Source organism: Rhagoletis pomonella, unplaced genomic scaffold, assembly GCF_013731165.1.
Source record: "Rhagoletis pomonella isolate Grant_MI unplaced genomic scaffold, Rhpom_1.0 Rhpom_scaffold_00006, whole genome shotgun sequence".
In the NCBI taxonomy this organism is placed as follows: Eukaryota; Metazoa; Arthropoda; class Insecta; order Diptera; family Tephritidae; genus Rhagoletis; species Rhagoletis pomonella.
In genome coordinates this window covers 48276813-48294490 of record NW_023458560.1, presented here as the reverse complement: position 1 = coordinate 48294490, position 17678 = coordinate 48276813, and the positions used below count along the sequence as shown (strand labels likewise).

General features: G+C 36.4%; 2 protein-coding genes across 10 annotated transcripts in view; both read left to right on the top strand.

The window, feature by feature from the left end:
* LOC118740855 overlaps positions 1–15759 on the top strand; it is a 215472-nt gene extending 199713 nt beyond the window's left edge. For 2 of the 5 annotated variants that reach the window (XM_036472579.1, XM_036472580.1), the window contains 5 exons: positions 1420–2197; positions 2311–3101; positions 3642–5301; positions 8725–9636; positions 10880–15759. In XM_036472579.1, the coding sequence (XP_036328472.1) occupies positions 1420–2197; positions 2311–3101; positions 3642–5301; positions 8725–9636; positions 10880–12670 (5932 nt within the window). In that variant the 3' untranslated portion in view covers positions 12671–15759. The remainder of the gene's footprint in view (positions 1–1419; positions 2198–2310; positions 3102–3641; positions 5302–8724; positions 9637–10879) is intronic. The other 3 variants (XM_036472581.1, XM_036472584.1, XM_036472583.1) reach the window with 3 other exon arrangements.
* The window catches only part of LOC118740857, a 534289-nt gene that overhangs the window by 489343 nt on the left and 27268 nt on the right, over positions 1–17678 (top strand). The gene's annotated exons all lie outside the window — the stretch shown is intronic.

Genomic DNA, 17678 nt, shown 5'->3' with positions numbered 1-17678 from the left:
ATCAGCATGGGTTCCTCGCTAACCGCTCAACAGTCACAAACTTGGCTATTTTCAGTGATTACTGCTTATCTGCTTTTGAAAACAAAGCTCAGGTGGATACCATCTACACTGACTTCTCGAAAGCTTTCGACAAAGTATCACATCGTTTACTTCTGCTGAAACTGATCTCTTTTGGATTTCATTCGACATTTTTGTCTTGGGTTAAATCCTACTTAACCGATAGGCGCTGCTTTGTAGTAGTCGATAATGCAACCTCACAACCGTTCATCCTCGGGTGTCCCTCAAGGCAGCATTCTCGGTCCCCTATTTTTTGTGCTTTTCATCAACGATATCAGTTCTTGTTTCAAATTTGCTAATTACCTACTTTATGCTGATGACCTTAAAATATTTGCAACTATCAAAAATCTTTATGACCCAGCAAACCTGCAATCGGACCTGAACAGAGTTCATGAATGGTGCTGCAAAAATCAGTTGACGCTAAATATCGGCAAATGCTTTCATGTATCTTACAGTAGACATCTCAATACTTTGCATACATCATATTCTATACTCGATGTTAGCTTTTATCCGCCGAAACTGTCAGGCGTTTACGAACCCTTACACTCTTAAAACTCTGTTTTGTGCACTAGTCAGGTCAAGACTGGAGTATGCAACGTTTATTTGGAGGCCTTACACTAAAATTCTAGCTAAACGATTAGAACGTGTTCAAAAAGTTTTTATAAAATTTGCTCTCCGTTCATTAAATTTTTCTTTGCCACTTCATACTATTCTCGCTGCCAACTAATCAACCTTACAACACTGTATAACAGAAGATCCATTTTAGCGTGCACGTTTGTCGTTAACATCATAACTGGCTCAATTGACTGCCCTTCTCTTCTAGAAAAGATTGCATTTAATATTCCCTCTAGAATCCTCCGCCATTGGGATTTCTTTAAAATAGGTTTCTCTAGAAGTAGTTATGGTGCCAACGCTCCGATCTCTAGAACGTGTGCTGAACTTAACCTAGTCTTCAATGCTTTGAACATTGATTTCTCACAATCAGGCCCTGCCTTGGTTACTCATCTGCGAACATTTTTCTCTGCGCTACACCACTAGCGATGTATTTAATCTTAGCTCTTGTGAACTTAATGTATTTAAAACTTATCTTAATTTTTAAGTTTTAGTAGCACTTAATTAGTGTTAGCTGAGTAGTCTGTAAGAATATTCTGTATTCCAAGACTGAAAAAAAATAAATAAATAAATATATATCTACATATATGAATGTACATAATATATAATATAATATTATATATATAATGTATATGGGTATTTGTATATTAGTATGTAGATATATGTGCTAAATTAAATAGGGAAATTTTAAGCTTCACTTATACTTTGGTCCTCTTGTAATGTATGCTTTCCTTTCTTATGAATTCGCAGCATTATGAATCTTCCCAAGGAGTTCGCTGCCTCGCGTAGCTCCCTTACCGATATCGCTTCTATATTCTTTAATGATAAGCAAATCTCCGAGATGTTGCAACCACTCGAGAAATCGGACGCCGCTCAATTATCACCAACTCCCACCGTTGCGTCCACATCCAGCCATGCTTCACGTAGTTTGCTTCACAAGAAACCCACACCAAGCGAGAATCTCATCTGTCCATGTGGTCATATGGCCAAGTGTCTGTCAGAGTCGATCATCCACCGCAAAACATGCAATTTCGCTGCTATCGTCGAAGATGATGTTGAGGAAGAGCAAGATGATACAGACGATCGCCTGGAAATAGATTTTGCCGATGATGAAGATCGGCAATCGCATTCGGCACTTAATTTGAGTGTAACCGGTTCAACGCGTTGCCAGCATTGTCGCCATCGTTGCAAATCATCTGCAGATCTGTTGAATCATCTCAAGCAATGTACCGAGGCTAGTCGATGTGGCAATGACTCTTTCGATTCAATGTCTGGTGACAGCAACGCCGGTCGTGTTGGTGGTGCTGACTCCACTAATGACCAACATCCGATGGAGAATCGCGTATTCATCTGGAATAAAATGCCTGGTGGTGACACTGGGCAGCGTGAAGGAAGTCAGTGCTCGGATAGTAGGGGGCAGACAAATAATACCGCAGAATCATCCGGTAGCAGCGCATACGGCGCTAGCAGTGCAACTTGTGAAGAGATTAGCTATTATGGTGTTGAAACGGCGCCAGGTTATGGTGAGGTGAGTTAAAGGTTCTTCTATTTTATCATAATTTAATCCATCTCTCAACCACCACTAGCAAACGGTTTGAGTGTTAGGTACAAAATGAAATTTGAAACTTTCACTCTCTACAGGTAACGAAAAAGATGACGCCGGAAGAAGAAGTAGCTAATTCTTCTTTGAAGAAAGTATACAAGTGTCCGCACTGTTCTTTCTGGGCCTCAACAGCTTCGCGTTTTCACGTACACATTGTCGGTCATTTGAATAAGAAACCATTTGAATGCTCGCTTTGTTCATATCGTTCCAATTGGCGTTGGGATATCACCAAGCACATTCGCCTAAAGACCATACGTGATCCCAGCCACAAGAATGCACGTGTGCTGATGAACGACGAAACGGGTCGTCGTAATTACACCAAATACAATAAATACATCACATTAATGAAGGTAACCGAAGAAGATGGCGATCCAAAGTTAATGAAATCCGGCGAAATGACACCAAACCAGGTAGCTTCGTTATCCTTTATCAACGATTACAATAAAAAAGTGGTACCTAATGCCTTGACCTCTACTCATTTGAATGGCATCAAGGAGGATATAACACTAGAGCCAATACAATCGAAATCTAGCGCCGGTTGTAATAATTGTAGTGGTAATAATAATGGCAACGATCAGTTAGCCGACGATTTCATACGTTTACCATTGCTAGCAACAATGATGAATGCTGCAATGGCACAACAACACCATCAACAACAAAAAGACTCCGAACAGGGTCAAGCAACAATGATTACACCCTCAGTAACTATTTCCTCTGTTAAGCGTTCGCCACCGCCTCTTATGAAGCCTAGTGATGATCTGGTCACAGATGTGCGCCAGGAGGGCAACGAAAAGAAAACATTCTATAGGTGTCGCAAGTGCACTTTTCGGTGAGTAAATGAGGAGAAAATTTTTGGTTTTGACTTTAATTTATTTCTATGTTATTTGGGCCATTTACTTTACGGTATTTTACATTTACTTTACTTAACTGTACTTTACTTTACTTGACTTTTTTTGCTTTATATTACTTTTCTTTATTTTATTTTATTTTATTTTTACGTCATTTTATTTTATTTTATTTTATTTTATTTTATTGTGATTTGTGTTACATTGTTTTGCTTAACTCTACTTTGCTTAACCTTTCTTTGCTTTAATTTATGTACTTTACTTTGCAACACTTAACTTAACATAAGTTAATTATACCTTACTGTACTTTGTTATACGTTACTCAAATTTAGTATACTTTACTGTACTGTATTATACTATAGTGTACTTTATTGTACTAAAGGGTACTTTAATGAACTTTATTATATTGTGCTATACTGTACTTTACTATCTATACTTACTATATTTTACTTCACTGTACTTTATTTTATTTTGCTTAACCTCAAATTTTTTTACCGTTCTCCACTTATCTTTCCCTTTCCCAGTCATGCCAATCGTGATGCCGTACTCGCCCACGTCAAGATACATTACCAGGATCCTAACTACCCAATAGTAACAGCTACAGCAACTACTTCACCCAAGTCGGCGAGCTCTCAGCATCAACAACAACACAACACACCACTTCAAGTGGCCGTTAATCCAAATATCTATATGAACAAAGTTCTCGCCGCTATGTGCCTTTCCCAGCAGCAACAACAACAACCGCAACCCAACTCGAATTCTTCAACGAACACTGATCAACAGCAGCAGCAACAACAACAACATTCCATACTCTCCGCCGGCCTACTGCAACAAGCGATGCAAGGAGCACCGCCAAATTCACCACTAGGCTGCCTGGCATTATCGCTAGCCGGCAAGAGTCCTGCCAAAGCAACTGCTTCTATTTTAGAGCACGGTGAGCAGAAATCGATACAAAACGAGGCAAGTGCCCAAAGGCCAACGTCGCCCAAACAAAACAACCAAAGCAACTTTCACAATAGCTTAACTATAGCTTCATCGTCGACATCGTCTTCTCCACACTCCTCTGGCGGCAGCAATTTTGGTGTTGGTGGTGGTGGTGGTGGTGCTGGAGTTGGTATGGTCGGTGCGGCCACATCAGCATCATCGTTGCAAAATTTGTTAACTTCACCGCGTGGCACTTACGCATCATCCTCCGTACATTCACTACGCAATCAACTGCATTCGCCTACAATCAGCAACAACAACATTAGCTACACCATTGGTGGTAGTGTTGGTGTCGGTGGTCATACTAATAACAATAATAGCAATAAAAATTTGGTAATGGGTGCATTAACGGTAACGAAACACACCAGTGAAAGCGAAACGAGACACAATGTCTTCGATTCACCCACAACCACAGCAGATGCAAGCAGTGGCGCCGCTGCTTTATTACATTCATCACCAAGTGCTAGTGCTGCACACAACACGCCCAGTGCCACAACAGTAACTACACTTCCTACTACTCTTACCAGTTCTAATACTACCACTAGCGCATCTCTGGGAATAAAGTCCACTAGCAATCCATATCATATGCAAATGGGTATCATCGGTGCTTCATCTATTTCCAATAGCAACAACAACAACAACAACAGTCATAATGGCGCTATCACCTATATGGGTGGTAGTCAAAGTAGTGGTGGTGGTGGTGTTGATGTCGTTGGTACTCCTAGTGATAATAATAATAGTCTATGTATTGGTGGTATTATATTTGGTTCTAATAATTCTACTACTACTACTACTAGTTTAAATCGCAATACTTCCATACCTCCTACTACTACTACTACAGCAACAACAGTAGCTAGCAGTCGCACAACTGCTGGCAGCAGTGGTGGTGGTACAACATCATCTTCATCTAATTTGTTATTAAGTTCGGCTACAGTGGCGGCGGCGGCGGCAGCGGCAGCATCAACTCTTTATGCTTCCAATGCGGTCACATTGTCACCGCCCTCGGCGGCATCGTTATGTATTTCCTCGACCAATGCATCGTCGGCTAGCAATTTCAATCAAACACAAAATCTCAATCAAAATCAAATTCTGAATAACAATTGTAGTAATTTATTAGTTAACGACAGCGAGCGACGTGAACCGTCGCCGTATCGTTGCGGTCATTGTCATCAAGTATCAAATTGGAAGCATGTCATTCAGGTATTTTTATACTTACTCGGTTTATGTACTAATCGTAACTTGAATGCACTTAACACATTTGCCATTTCTTTTTCGTATACTTATGTATATTGCATTTAAGTTTTTACAAAAACAAATTTCGCAAATTTCCCTAACAAAATACAGGGTATAGCTGCGTTATTGCAAAAGGCAGTGTAAAGATATGTAAAATGAAAATGAATTTAAGACTCGGCTCGAAAAAAGAAATTATACATATGTTAAAGGAAAGCGTGTTTTTAACTATCTACTTTATGAAAAGTAAGTTGTATATTCGAAGGTTTTGTAAATTCATTTTCGATCCGATCTAATCCAAAAATATGACGAGTAGAAAAGCTGATTCACAGAGAAAAAGAGCTATTTTTTGTAGCAATTTGTAAAACATAATTTTTTTATGATAGCAAGTTTTTCATTCCCATTAAATATTAAAGTATTTTTCTCAATCCGCCTAGTCTATGCTTTGCATACGTACCTTCATAAATTTTATTTTAAATCAATCAGTCCTGAATGGATACGAGTATCTGGCTCTTTGTTGGTCAACAAACCACGTTTGCTCATTTCGATAAACTAAGACAGTATAAAACTATGCACTAAAGCAGCGATGACCATATAAAGCTTTTAATATGTGCACGTCCATATTAAGTCTATAAAAAGATTCAAAAATCTAGCGCAAGATAATTTTTGGTCGACACTAATTTAATTCAATGTTGACTAGATGGAGCTTTTATCATTTGGACGTCTAAGTATGCCCGTAACGATCAGAGAAAGAACTTTTATACAAGATGTACTACATAGTATGTATTTCTATTCAAAATCAATTGAAAGCACTGGTCTATATAAAACGGCGCTAACCAGAGAGAGCTTTTACAGAGATGAGAGTGCTCTGAGAGTGTCCATAGAAAATCTATCAAAATATCTAAAAAGCTTCTCCAGTGGGATTTGTTTTGATTGTGACTGATCTAAGATGTATAGAAAGCTTTAAAAAGCTCTTGTATACAGGGACGGCCAGGAGAGATTTATTCTGTGCAGACTCATTCAAATGCTGCAGAAAGCTTTAAAAAGCGATTACCGCGGGAAATGTTTGGGTCTCGAATGATCGTATAAAAATATTAGGAAATCTTTGCATAACGAATGTAATATAGTAGTTAAAAGCTTCTAAAAGCACTTATTCGACACTAGAGACGCCAAACAGAAAACAAATTAATCGATAACTGCATCGATGCGATATAAAAAGATATCATTGTGGAAAGAAGTTGTTGTCTTAAGTTGCAAGGAGTAGCTGGAGGTGTTTTCAGCCTGCTGGCCTTCGAGAGTAATCGGAGGTTGTCTAAGAAGCTTTTGAAGTTCAGGAAAGTTTATCTCTCGATACTGGTAAACTAACCATCGCCCGTTTGTAAAATCAATAGAAAGCTTAGAAAAGCACTGCCCAAGGTGAAATCACCCCCTCATCTGCACCTTGGCTGTCCAGCTTACGCAAGCTTAAGGCTCAAGCATCTCTCGCATAATTTTTTTTCCAGTTCCAAAATTGTCCTGAGGTGAAATACTCTCCCTTACTTGGCCCAAAATGATCCCAAACTAGTCCCAAAATGATACCCTAACTGGTCCCAAAATTAACTAAATCGAATTTAGCCTCGAAATGGCCACAACTGGTCCCAAAATGGTCCTAAAAATAGTCGTAAACCAGACTCGAAACGGTCCCGAAATGATCCTTAAGTATTACCCAAATGGTCCTAACTAGCGACAATTTTCGATCGATAACTGGTTACAGAATTTACCCCCTGAACTATTCCAGAGATGCTCATTTGTGCACATAAGCAGCAATTGCGGATTTTCTGCTGGGTTAACGAAAAAATTTTTCAAAATTCATAAAACAAATTAGGGACGTAGGACGTATTCTTATCTCAGAGAATCAGCTAGTTACTCGTTTTTATATCCCCTTTAATGCACGCCGCTTTTAGTAGAACTTATATTCTCAAATTCAGACGCCGTTCAGCCAAACTAGTTTTTTTTAGTTTATCTTCCAATTTTTAGCGCCCGAAAGTCCTCAATGTGTCGCGTCCGTTGGTTGCACGTCGCAAAAATTCAAAAAAAAAAAATTCAAAAAAATAACACCTACCTACATTGAAACTTCCATTGTGTTTGTAGTGAAAATTGTAAACGTCCTACTGGTAAATATGTATATGCCAATTTTAATAAATTTTTGTCTCATGTTTACAACAACAATAACCGCATAAAAGTAACATTTCAAAAATATTGGTGTGGTATGAGGCGTTTAATATTTTTTATCTACATATTTTACTTTACATATTTATTGGTTATTGGTGTAAACGAATTCATTATCTCGTTTTTTACTTAACGTTAATCATGAATAAAAATTATTGGTCCATTTAAGGAAGTCTACATTTAAAATTGGGTTTTGGTGTATTATTCAATTAAAAACATTACATTTTAAATACTTATATTTTCATTTAACACAAAATTCATAAAACAAAACTTTTAAATAAATATTAAATGTATGAAATTGTAAAGGTGTCTGGTGCGCATTCCACACATAAATCATCTTATCCATTTTTAACGTAAAAGTGTCTACGCCGAGGAAGTGTCCACGTTCACATATGCTTTTTTATGTTTTCGAAACAAAATATGCAGTAGGTGTATTCACTTATAGTGGTAAAAGCGTCAAAAACCTCAAAAGTCACAAAATACACACCGTTTCAAAATTAAAAGTGCACCACATATTGATAAGTTTTATCAAATTACTGTCTTTTGGTTATTTAATTTTAATAAATTGGTTATAAAAAAATATAGTTTAGTCTTTAGCAAATACCCTATAGATACAAGTTTTAAACTTTGCGCAATATTAGAAAAAAAATAAAATTAAAATAAAATAAAAATGAAAAAATAATAATTGTTAAAACGTGCCAATATTCCGTGCGTTTATAATTTTGACACGATTTGTATTTATTAAGTAATTGCCTTAAACTAAAATATGTAACGATCTCAAGCACGTAAAATATTTTTGATAAATGTCGAAATTTGGAAACTTTTAAGATTTTAAAGGCTTTTCGAACTTAATCCGCTTTAAGTGAATACCCCTACTGACTCAACATTTGTATAAAACATCAAAGTGTTTACAAATTTCTGCGTTAAAGGGAGTTCCTTAAGTATTTTTAATTAATTTAAGTCTATTTTGCTTGTATTGATGCCAATTAAGTTTTATTTTCATTTCTATAGAAATATTTATTTTTCCACAATTTTATTACTCATAGATTTTATATTAAATTTACCATATACGTATGTATGTGTTTTTTTTTTTAATTCATACATAAATATTTTAGGCATTCTCCATGCCATTTGTTTAACCTCACTTTTTTTCTCTCTTTCTCTTTCACTCTCTCCCACCCACAGCGGCATTGTCGCTTGAAACACGCTGGCGACATACGCATCGAAACCCTTGATCGCACCGTCAACACCATCAACGAACGCAATGCGCCGCCTATTTATCGACCGCTCGGCAATGGCGCCTCGAATGAGACCACCAATTACGGGCTTACGCTTAAGGCTTTACAGCAACAACAACAACAGCAACAACACCACCAGCAGCAGAAACAACAACAACAATCGCCTCACACTTTAAACAACCTTTCTGGTCCGCCCAGTAACTCAGTACTTATGAGCAGCAACAACAACAACAAAAACGAACAAAATCTTTTGCATTCACCACTCGCCGGTACCGCTGCCGCTAATGCAGCCACCACACCACAGGAACTACAGCAGGCCGCTGCTGCATATATAGCAGCCACTTACAAGGCTGCTGCAGCTGCAGGCAATGGATCGGCTGCAGCTGCCGTTGCAGCAGCTGCCGCTCTGGGTCTAAGCAGCGATGAGTTGATGTTGCATCAGCAATTGCAGCAAAATGATCAAATTGAAATCACACGCCTACCGCCAGGGGTGGCCAATGCTGCACAGCAACAGCTGCAGCAACAAGCACAATCGCAGCAACAACAGCAACAACAACAACAACAGCAGCAGCAGCTAAACTCCAAGTGCAAGCAGCAAAAGTGTCCTCTCTGCCCGTATATTTCGGAGAGTAAATCGCAGATGAATTATCACATTTCCTTGCATAAGCCCACCCAGTACGAATGTTCGTTGTGTACGTTCGTTTGCGCCAAGAAGCAGCATTTGAGCAGTCACATGCGCACCGTGCATCAGCAGCATAATTTAAGTGCGACCAGCCAGTTGGGCAACATGAGTGCAGCCATTAATTCGATGGATTTCAGTATGGCCTTGCAATTGGCTGCGGTGGCGCAGGCGCAACAGGTAAGGATGATGAGAATAATTTCTCATTTAATGAAATTGAAAAAAAAAAAAACGTTTTTCATTTCGTTAGTTCGCAATTTCATCGATAAATCGTTGATCAATAGCTTAAAATAAAATAAAATCTATAAATACAGCTATACATATGTATATATGTATGTGAATTATATTTATATAAAAAAGATGTGTATCTTTTCACCTTAATTCACAAAGGCATTAACCACGAATTTCGCTATTTTACAGGAGAAGCGAAAAACATTATAAAACGAGTATCAAAAACAGTTAGGGCTTTTTAAAAAGTGGCATGCAACTTCGTTGTTTTTGGTACAGACTCTTCAAAATTTTTATTGAAGGTGTATTTTAATACAACCTACCAAAATCTACGAAGAACGCAGTTCCGAAAAAAGTGTTTGTTAGGGCCTTTGTGAATTAAGGTTACGATATGTATATCGATAGCTTTATCGATTATGTTATCGATAAATATATATAATCTAATATATAAATATGTACGTAATTAAAGAATTTGAAACAATCCGGATTACAATGTACAATGTTGATAAATTCGATATCGAATGCCGTGATCGCCCTCTGTTTCACCTCAAAAACTTTTAGTATCGGTATAAAAATACAATTTTCGATACGTACACAAAAAGCTTTTCGGTTTCGTTAGCGTGAAATTGTATCCATAAAACAAGTTAGCGATAAATGAACTTGACAAAAAAAAATCGATCTACAAAGTTATCGATTAATATGTTTATAACAAAATGTGTATGTATATCGACATACTGCGTGTATATAAAGGTGTACAGATATCGATAACGACACTGTTAAACATATCTCTTTTACTATCGATAACAACAGCTACTAAGAGAAAGAATATCATTTAATCTAAATTCATTTTACTTATCACCTCAAATCTAGATCTGATCTAGAAATATGTATATCGATAGTATTACCGATCATAATATCGATAAATAATTCCATAATATCGATAAATGCGTCAGTGAGGTGAACATCGATAACAAAAATTACTAAGAAAAACGGTGGTCGAATTCAGTCTAAGATCACATTTTAAAACTGCATAAGCAACCTTTTTAACCGACTTCCAAAAAGTTCGTCGGAATATTTTTTTTTTTTATGTATGTTACCGCATAACATAAAGGTAGTGTCCCAGAGGTGGTCCCATAACGTATTTTGGTTAGTTTATCTAATCCACAACAACACTCATTTTTTTTGTATTTTCCAGGACGCATCATCACTCTCCTCGCCATTGGCTATTGATCTAACAGCTTTAAAGCAGAAAATATCTGCTGTCCAACAACAACAACAACAGCAGCAGCAGCAACATCAAAAGCACCCACAGCAGCTACGCCAAACACCGACACCACAACAACAACAACAACAACAGACACACCCGCATTCGCTCCCATCCAATGAAAACCAAATCAAACGCATACTTTATTGCCCTAAATGTCCTGCGCGTTACATACAAAAATCCAGCGACACTTCGAACGCAAAAGCGGAACTAGAAGAGCACATAAAATGCCACAGCGCAAGCGATGCACTGGATAATAACACCAGTAGTCCGCAAACATCGACGCCACCACCACCGCCACAACCAGCCTTCAAATGCGAATTTTGCGATTATGGCACCGTGCAGGAAGCACACTTACAGAAACACCGTTATGTGCACACACAACACTACCAAGATAAGTGCGCCGAGCTATACAAACACGTGCCTGAGGATTTGGAATATGCTCCACCCAAACTAATGCAAATCACATTGGCCAAGAGCTTACAGCAGGCGCCTGAGACGATCTGGATTGTTGATAACGATTTGAATGATCAATGCAAGGATCAAAAGCTGCAGCAGCAACAACATGCAAGCATTACCTCATCGTCGATGATGCCCGCAGCGATAACAGCATCAACCGCAGTAAGCGCGGCGACATCACATTTCGATACAGCCAACTCGCTGCTGAAAAAGCAGCTAGAGTCAGGCATGACTGGTGGTAGTGCTAATGGTGGAGCAATGCGCAGTTCACCTGCTCCTACGACGCCTACACCCACACCTACGCCCAAAGAGCTAGCCGCCGACGCCGATGATTCATCGAATATGCCATCGACCAGCGCTTCGGTAGCTACAAGCGATTTAGCTGTTGATGGTGGCAGTGATTTCACATCCAGCGTAGCATCGCCAGCGCCAGTTGAGAAGTGCCTCTATTGTCCCTACGAAACAAAGCATACAACACTCTACAAGGCGCACTTGCAGCATCACATTTGCATTAGCAATCAAAGAGAGGCATTCACCTGCGAACACTGCGATTATACAGATGCCAAGCAGGAGCATATTGATGAACATACGCGCGTGCATTTCAGCGCAGTGGAAAAATTGAAGTCAGTAGCATTCTTCACCTCCTACGACAACTTGGAATTGAGTGTTGAACGCGATGAGAGCGCCGGCGAAGAAGCGAATGCGGCTGTAGACAGCGAATTGCAGAAAGACGCAACCACCGCCGGCAATGAAGAGCGCAGAGCGACGGCTGAAGCAACGGCAGCGCTGCAATTGAATATTAAACAAGAGCATAACAACAACAATGAAGAGCATGTGGTAAATGAAAATGTGGCAAAGGAGCAGCAGCAACAGCTGGGAACTGCGCCAAAGAGCAGCAGCATTAAAGTGAAAGATGAGAAATCATCAACAGCAGCTGCTGCAGCGGAAAGCATTAAGAAGCCTTGCAACAAGATTATACTATACAAAAATGATGGCTGCTTAGCTATTAAGCGCGAAGGTGGCAGCAGCAACAGCAACAACAATAATATGAACACTAACGAAAATATTAGTGATCGCCTGCGTCGCCGCATAAGTCGTAATAATAGCAGCAACAATAGTCATATGAATGGCATTGGTGGTAGCGCGAATAATAATAACAACAACAACAATAACCACAATAGCAACTGTAGCGATGAACAACAACAAAGCCATAAAACGATATTAGTGAATGCCAAAACTGGTCAGGTTATAAGTAGGAATTAAGAGAGGGAGGGAGTAATTATATTGCATAGAAGATATGTATAGGATGCGTTTAACAAGTAGAGAGTGGGTCGAAAGAAGATGATTGAACAAAGTGAGAGCTGTACTTTGCGTTTGTTATTTTTAATTTAAGCGTGCTAAAATAGCCGCACCGCTTCGAGGAAGTGAATATCAAAAAACTAAGGGACATATTTTATTATTATTTTTGTTGCTTTTTGAATGCTAAAATTATGTAAATATTATTTCAAGTATTTGTTAATGTTGTTTTTGCTTTTATTCCAACACATTGCTTCCGAAACTGTTCTTGTTCAGGGCTGTGCTGAGTGCGTGGTCTGCAACTGTGTTTCGATAATAGAAACTTGCACTATCGCTGATTTGAAATGAGTTGTTCGTCCTTTTTCAAGACAGTCAGACCTCTGTTATCAACAATGATGTTAGAAGAATATAAGTGAAAGGCGTGGGAATATGTTTGTTTATATTCAAATTCTTAACATAAATGTCTGTTCTATAAATGCACTATTTTTTGGCAATCGCGGCGTTGGTGAAATAGAAATCACTTTCTTTACAAAATCTTTGGAACAAAGGTGTTGTGCATCTGACTTTGACCTGCTATTATCTCACAGTTTTTCTTTAACAGCGGTTGTTGTAGAGAATGCCACTGCAATAACAAGGCAAGGTTCGAACGCTGTTGCTTAGTAAATGAACTCACCAGGCAGCTAAGCGCCAATCTACTTTTCAAGACTACTCCAATAAATTTTGCATAGCCAGAAAATAGTATAATCACTGAAGTATATATCTATGTATATCCATAGGACCTTTTTAGATGAAAGACCTCACATTTTACTAAAAGTCCGCCGACCCATTCAAAATCAGTACCTGCACACCAAGCTACAAAAGAGTTAAGTGCAGCTCGTGCTTTATAACTTAAATTATGAATCCATAGATAATACAGCATACCATTATTGGCGTAAGTCTGGTAATGAACATCAGATCAATAGAGGATATACAACAAGAGTGCCTCCCAAAAGAGGATACAGCATGCCGGCCAAACAGTTAATGTTACTTTGTATAATTTAGCTGCATATTTTGAGTTGCAATAATCATTTTTGAACGGCAATGCCAATGGAAATAGGCCTGCATAAGTAATAATTAATTTTCTTCTTTGTTGTTATATATCGTTTCGTTTTTTTGTTTCATAACAAGCAAAACATAAATGTTATAAAAAAAATATGTTATTCCACTTATTAGTTATATTTAATTAGTCCTTAAACCAGTTTTTATTTAAATGTACCTTACGGAAAGCTCTTTTCAGGTCAAATAGCATAAAAACTTATATTTGTTTGCTTTAATTTGTTTGTTTGTCCACAATTTGAAACAAGTTTCAGTTTAGTTTTAGTGGCAAAATTTAATTTTAATAATTTAAACTAAAGATAACAATAAAAATAAATTAATTAATGATAATAAATTACGTTATTTGTTCAACTCTTGCAAACGTGCAAATGAATGAATGCGGAAAATGCGCGTTTTCAATGGTTATTTGGTTACACCTTGCACACGCACACACACACACACACAGATACGCGCATTTGTTATAGCATATGTATTGGTTTTAATAAAAATCAAAGGAAGCTAATATGCTGTTGAATATTACATATAGCGCACTAATTTGTATTGTTTTATTACTTCTAATATTTTCTTAAATAATCTACACTTAATATCGTTATTGTTAAGTTTTCTAGCGTACTAAGTTGTGTTATGCTTTTCGCAATAAAAAATAAAAAAAATTTATAATTATTTAAAACAATTATTGATTCTCTCACACATTCAAATAACTAAGATAATTGCTTTAGCAAATTTGGTTAATTGGGTGCAAATGTGTAAGCAGCTTTGTTGAAGAAGAAAAAAAGAAATGAATTTGACAAAAAAATAATTGGCTGTTAATTGAAAGTCAAATAAAGTGATGAGCATTAGTACTCAGCGTACTAAATATTTTGCATACATTTGTTCTTCACTCATGCATACATATGCATAAGTATGTATGTTTTATAATAAAACTGTGATTTTAAAAATTTGAATTCAAAAATGTTAATTGCAAATATTGAAAATTTAAATTAAAACTAATTTAGTTGCACGTTAAGGGGGGAAAGCGCCTAATAAATATTTGCGTGACGCAAAATAAGCGCAGCAGAAAATTATGTATAAATTGTAGAAATTCTAAAAATTACTAAATCCAAAACACGGCTTATTTATAAAAACTAAAATTTATTGCCAACGAGCAAATCGTATCAAATTGCTGAACATTTATTTTCTCTTATTATTATATATATATGTATGTAGTATAAAATGAAATATTACCTTATATATAAGTTAGTGTGTAATATTCTAATTAAGCAACAAGCAACTAAATTTCAAATTGCTACAAGCAGCCATTCTGTCGGTTTTAGGCCGCAACCAATTCTTCATTTATAATTGCATAATTATGTATTTATAATTGTATATATGTACAGTGCATTTGCTTGTTAGCGAATGTGTTTTGCAAACAAAAATGAGTAGTTATATAGTCATTTATTTGTAAATTCAAAAAAAATCCAAATCGTTTTCACAGGCAGTTAACGGTAAGCTGACCGAACGAAACGTAAATTATTAGAATTAGTTTCGCTAGAAAAAAAAAGTAAAGTAAAGCACTCTGCACAAATTTACTAAAAAAAGTGAATGAGAATGAAAAACATAGTCAAACGTGTGCAGTTTGAGAAATAAGTTTCGAATAGCAACAACTGCAAGTAGTAGTCATAATTAGAGTGATGACTGTATGTAGGAAAAAAATTTATGCTACAAAAATTTGCAGTTAAAAAGGGGTATGTACGAGCATGCGCCAATATGTATTGATATAGTGAACGGTTTTTGAGACAACTTAAAAAAATATATATATATATATTTTACAGCACAAATCGCACTTTAATGTCAAAATGTAAAAGATTAAATTGAGTAAAAACAAATTACTAAATTCGAATTTGAGCCTAGTATTAGCTGTGCTAAAATGGTATTTTTTTATTTTAAAGTAGTATTTTTTATATTTTTGATTTGCCTAAAAACCCCCAGATTGGGGTATTCGCTTACAATGCAAAAAGATTCGTAAGCTTCGAAATTTCCACTGAACTCTCTAAACATGTATTGAATATTGGGCTGGGAGTAAGGCGACGAAGATGAATACCACGACGACGAATAGGAATACCAAACCCATGGAGAATACGAGTACGAAGGCGAATAAGACGACGCGGACGAATACGATATGAATAACGAAGACGAAAGAAAAGACAAAGACGGATATGAAACGAAGATAAATATGAAGACGTACATATACGAAGGCGAACACAAAGACAAAGACGACGTATACGAAAACGATCACGGCAACCAAAACCAATAGAAATACGAAGGTGAATAAGATGACGACGACAAATACCACGACGGAAATGCATGCGAAGAGGACGAAGACGAAAATTAAGACCAAGGCGAATTTCGTTTTCTGTACGAAACGAACTAAATATTAATCAAGAGAAGTTTGACATGCATACTGTGGTCGAGGCGCACTGCTGTATTTTTTCTGTTTGCCCGTTAACTTATGCCTAATCGCATTTGACTAATTCCGTTTAACTAAAAAAAAATAGAAAACTCACAATTAGAAAGTTTTTCGAGAAGTTATGACAGTTCAGTAAAAAATGGCGAGGTTTTTTGAAGCTTTTTTGTCATCGCGAGAATACCCCTATTCGGTTTTATCTGTCACATCAAAATTTCTTAAGTTGTAAAATATTCGATACATTATTAGCTATTCTACATTTTTCTTCCGTAGTTCTATAGTAAAACGCTACGTTCTTTTCACCACACTTCTAAAATTATTCAGCGCATCTAATGCTGAAGCTTACGGCGCATTGAAATGATTAATAAAAAGGTTTTTATCAAATCAAAAATGGAAAAAATTAGGTTACTTTCGGCCCAGCAAAAAACTTCCCAGAAAAAAAATTGTTTATAAATAAATTTGTTTTTAAGCAACTTCAGTTCGCTCAAAAAAACAAAATCGCCAAAACATCTAAAGTTAACTAAGAAAACATCAAATCTTTTACAACATAATTTAAAGTAATTAACAAAAAAAATTGTGGAATAGCGGGGTTTTTATAATTTAATTATACGGATCTATATACATACATATACATATGTACATACATAGATTTAAAAACATATGTATGTATGAATAAATATTGTATGTATCTATATTGTACATACCCTTACGTATTAATTAAATTAATTGAATAAAAACATACATACATATATTACGCCAAAATAAAATCTAGAACACTTAAATATTGTTAAACAAAAACAAAAAACTTGAACAGAGAAAGCATATACCAAGAATGTGTATTATCGTATGTACTATATAATAATATATATATACTTATATACAAACATATGAACACATATGTATGTATTTATGTACATGAAAAAATATAAATATACAAAATCGAAGTAAAAAATTGAATAAGTACGTATATTTGTAATTAATAGAGAAGACAAACTTTATCTTAAAAAAAAACAATCGATAAGAAATAGTATATCTATAAAAAATAATGAAAAATGTACATAATCTTCATATGCAAAATTAAGAGCATCTTCAATAAAAAGCAATTTACACAAAAAATATATTCGCTGTCAATTGTTTAAAGTGTGTAAGAAAGTAACATTCAGCCTCATTGCGTAAGTCGCAAATTGAGCTAACTTGTACGACTCGACAACATCGGCATTGTCTACTGTCGTGCTAAAATAAATCACCCCTATTACGGTTGTCAATATCATGTCAATATTGTCAAAAATAGTGTCGATGACTCCGAATTGGTATTGCCGTCATCAAAGTCGATAACTGTTGACAGCTGTTGATACTATTTTGGTATTGACGACAACAATATTGATATTCTGGCCCTTATTATGAGTTGCATTCGATTTTCGATCTTCGCTGGTTATC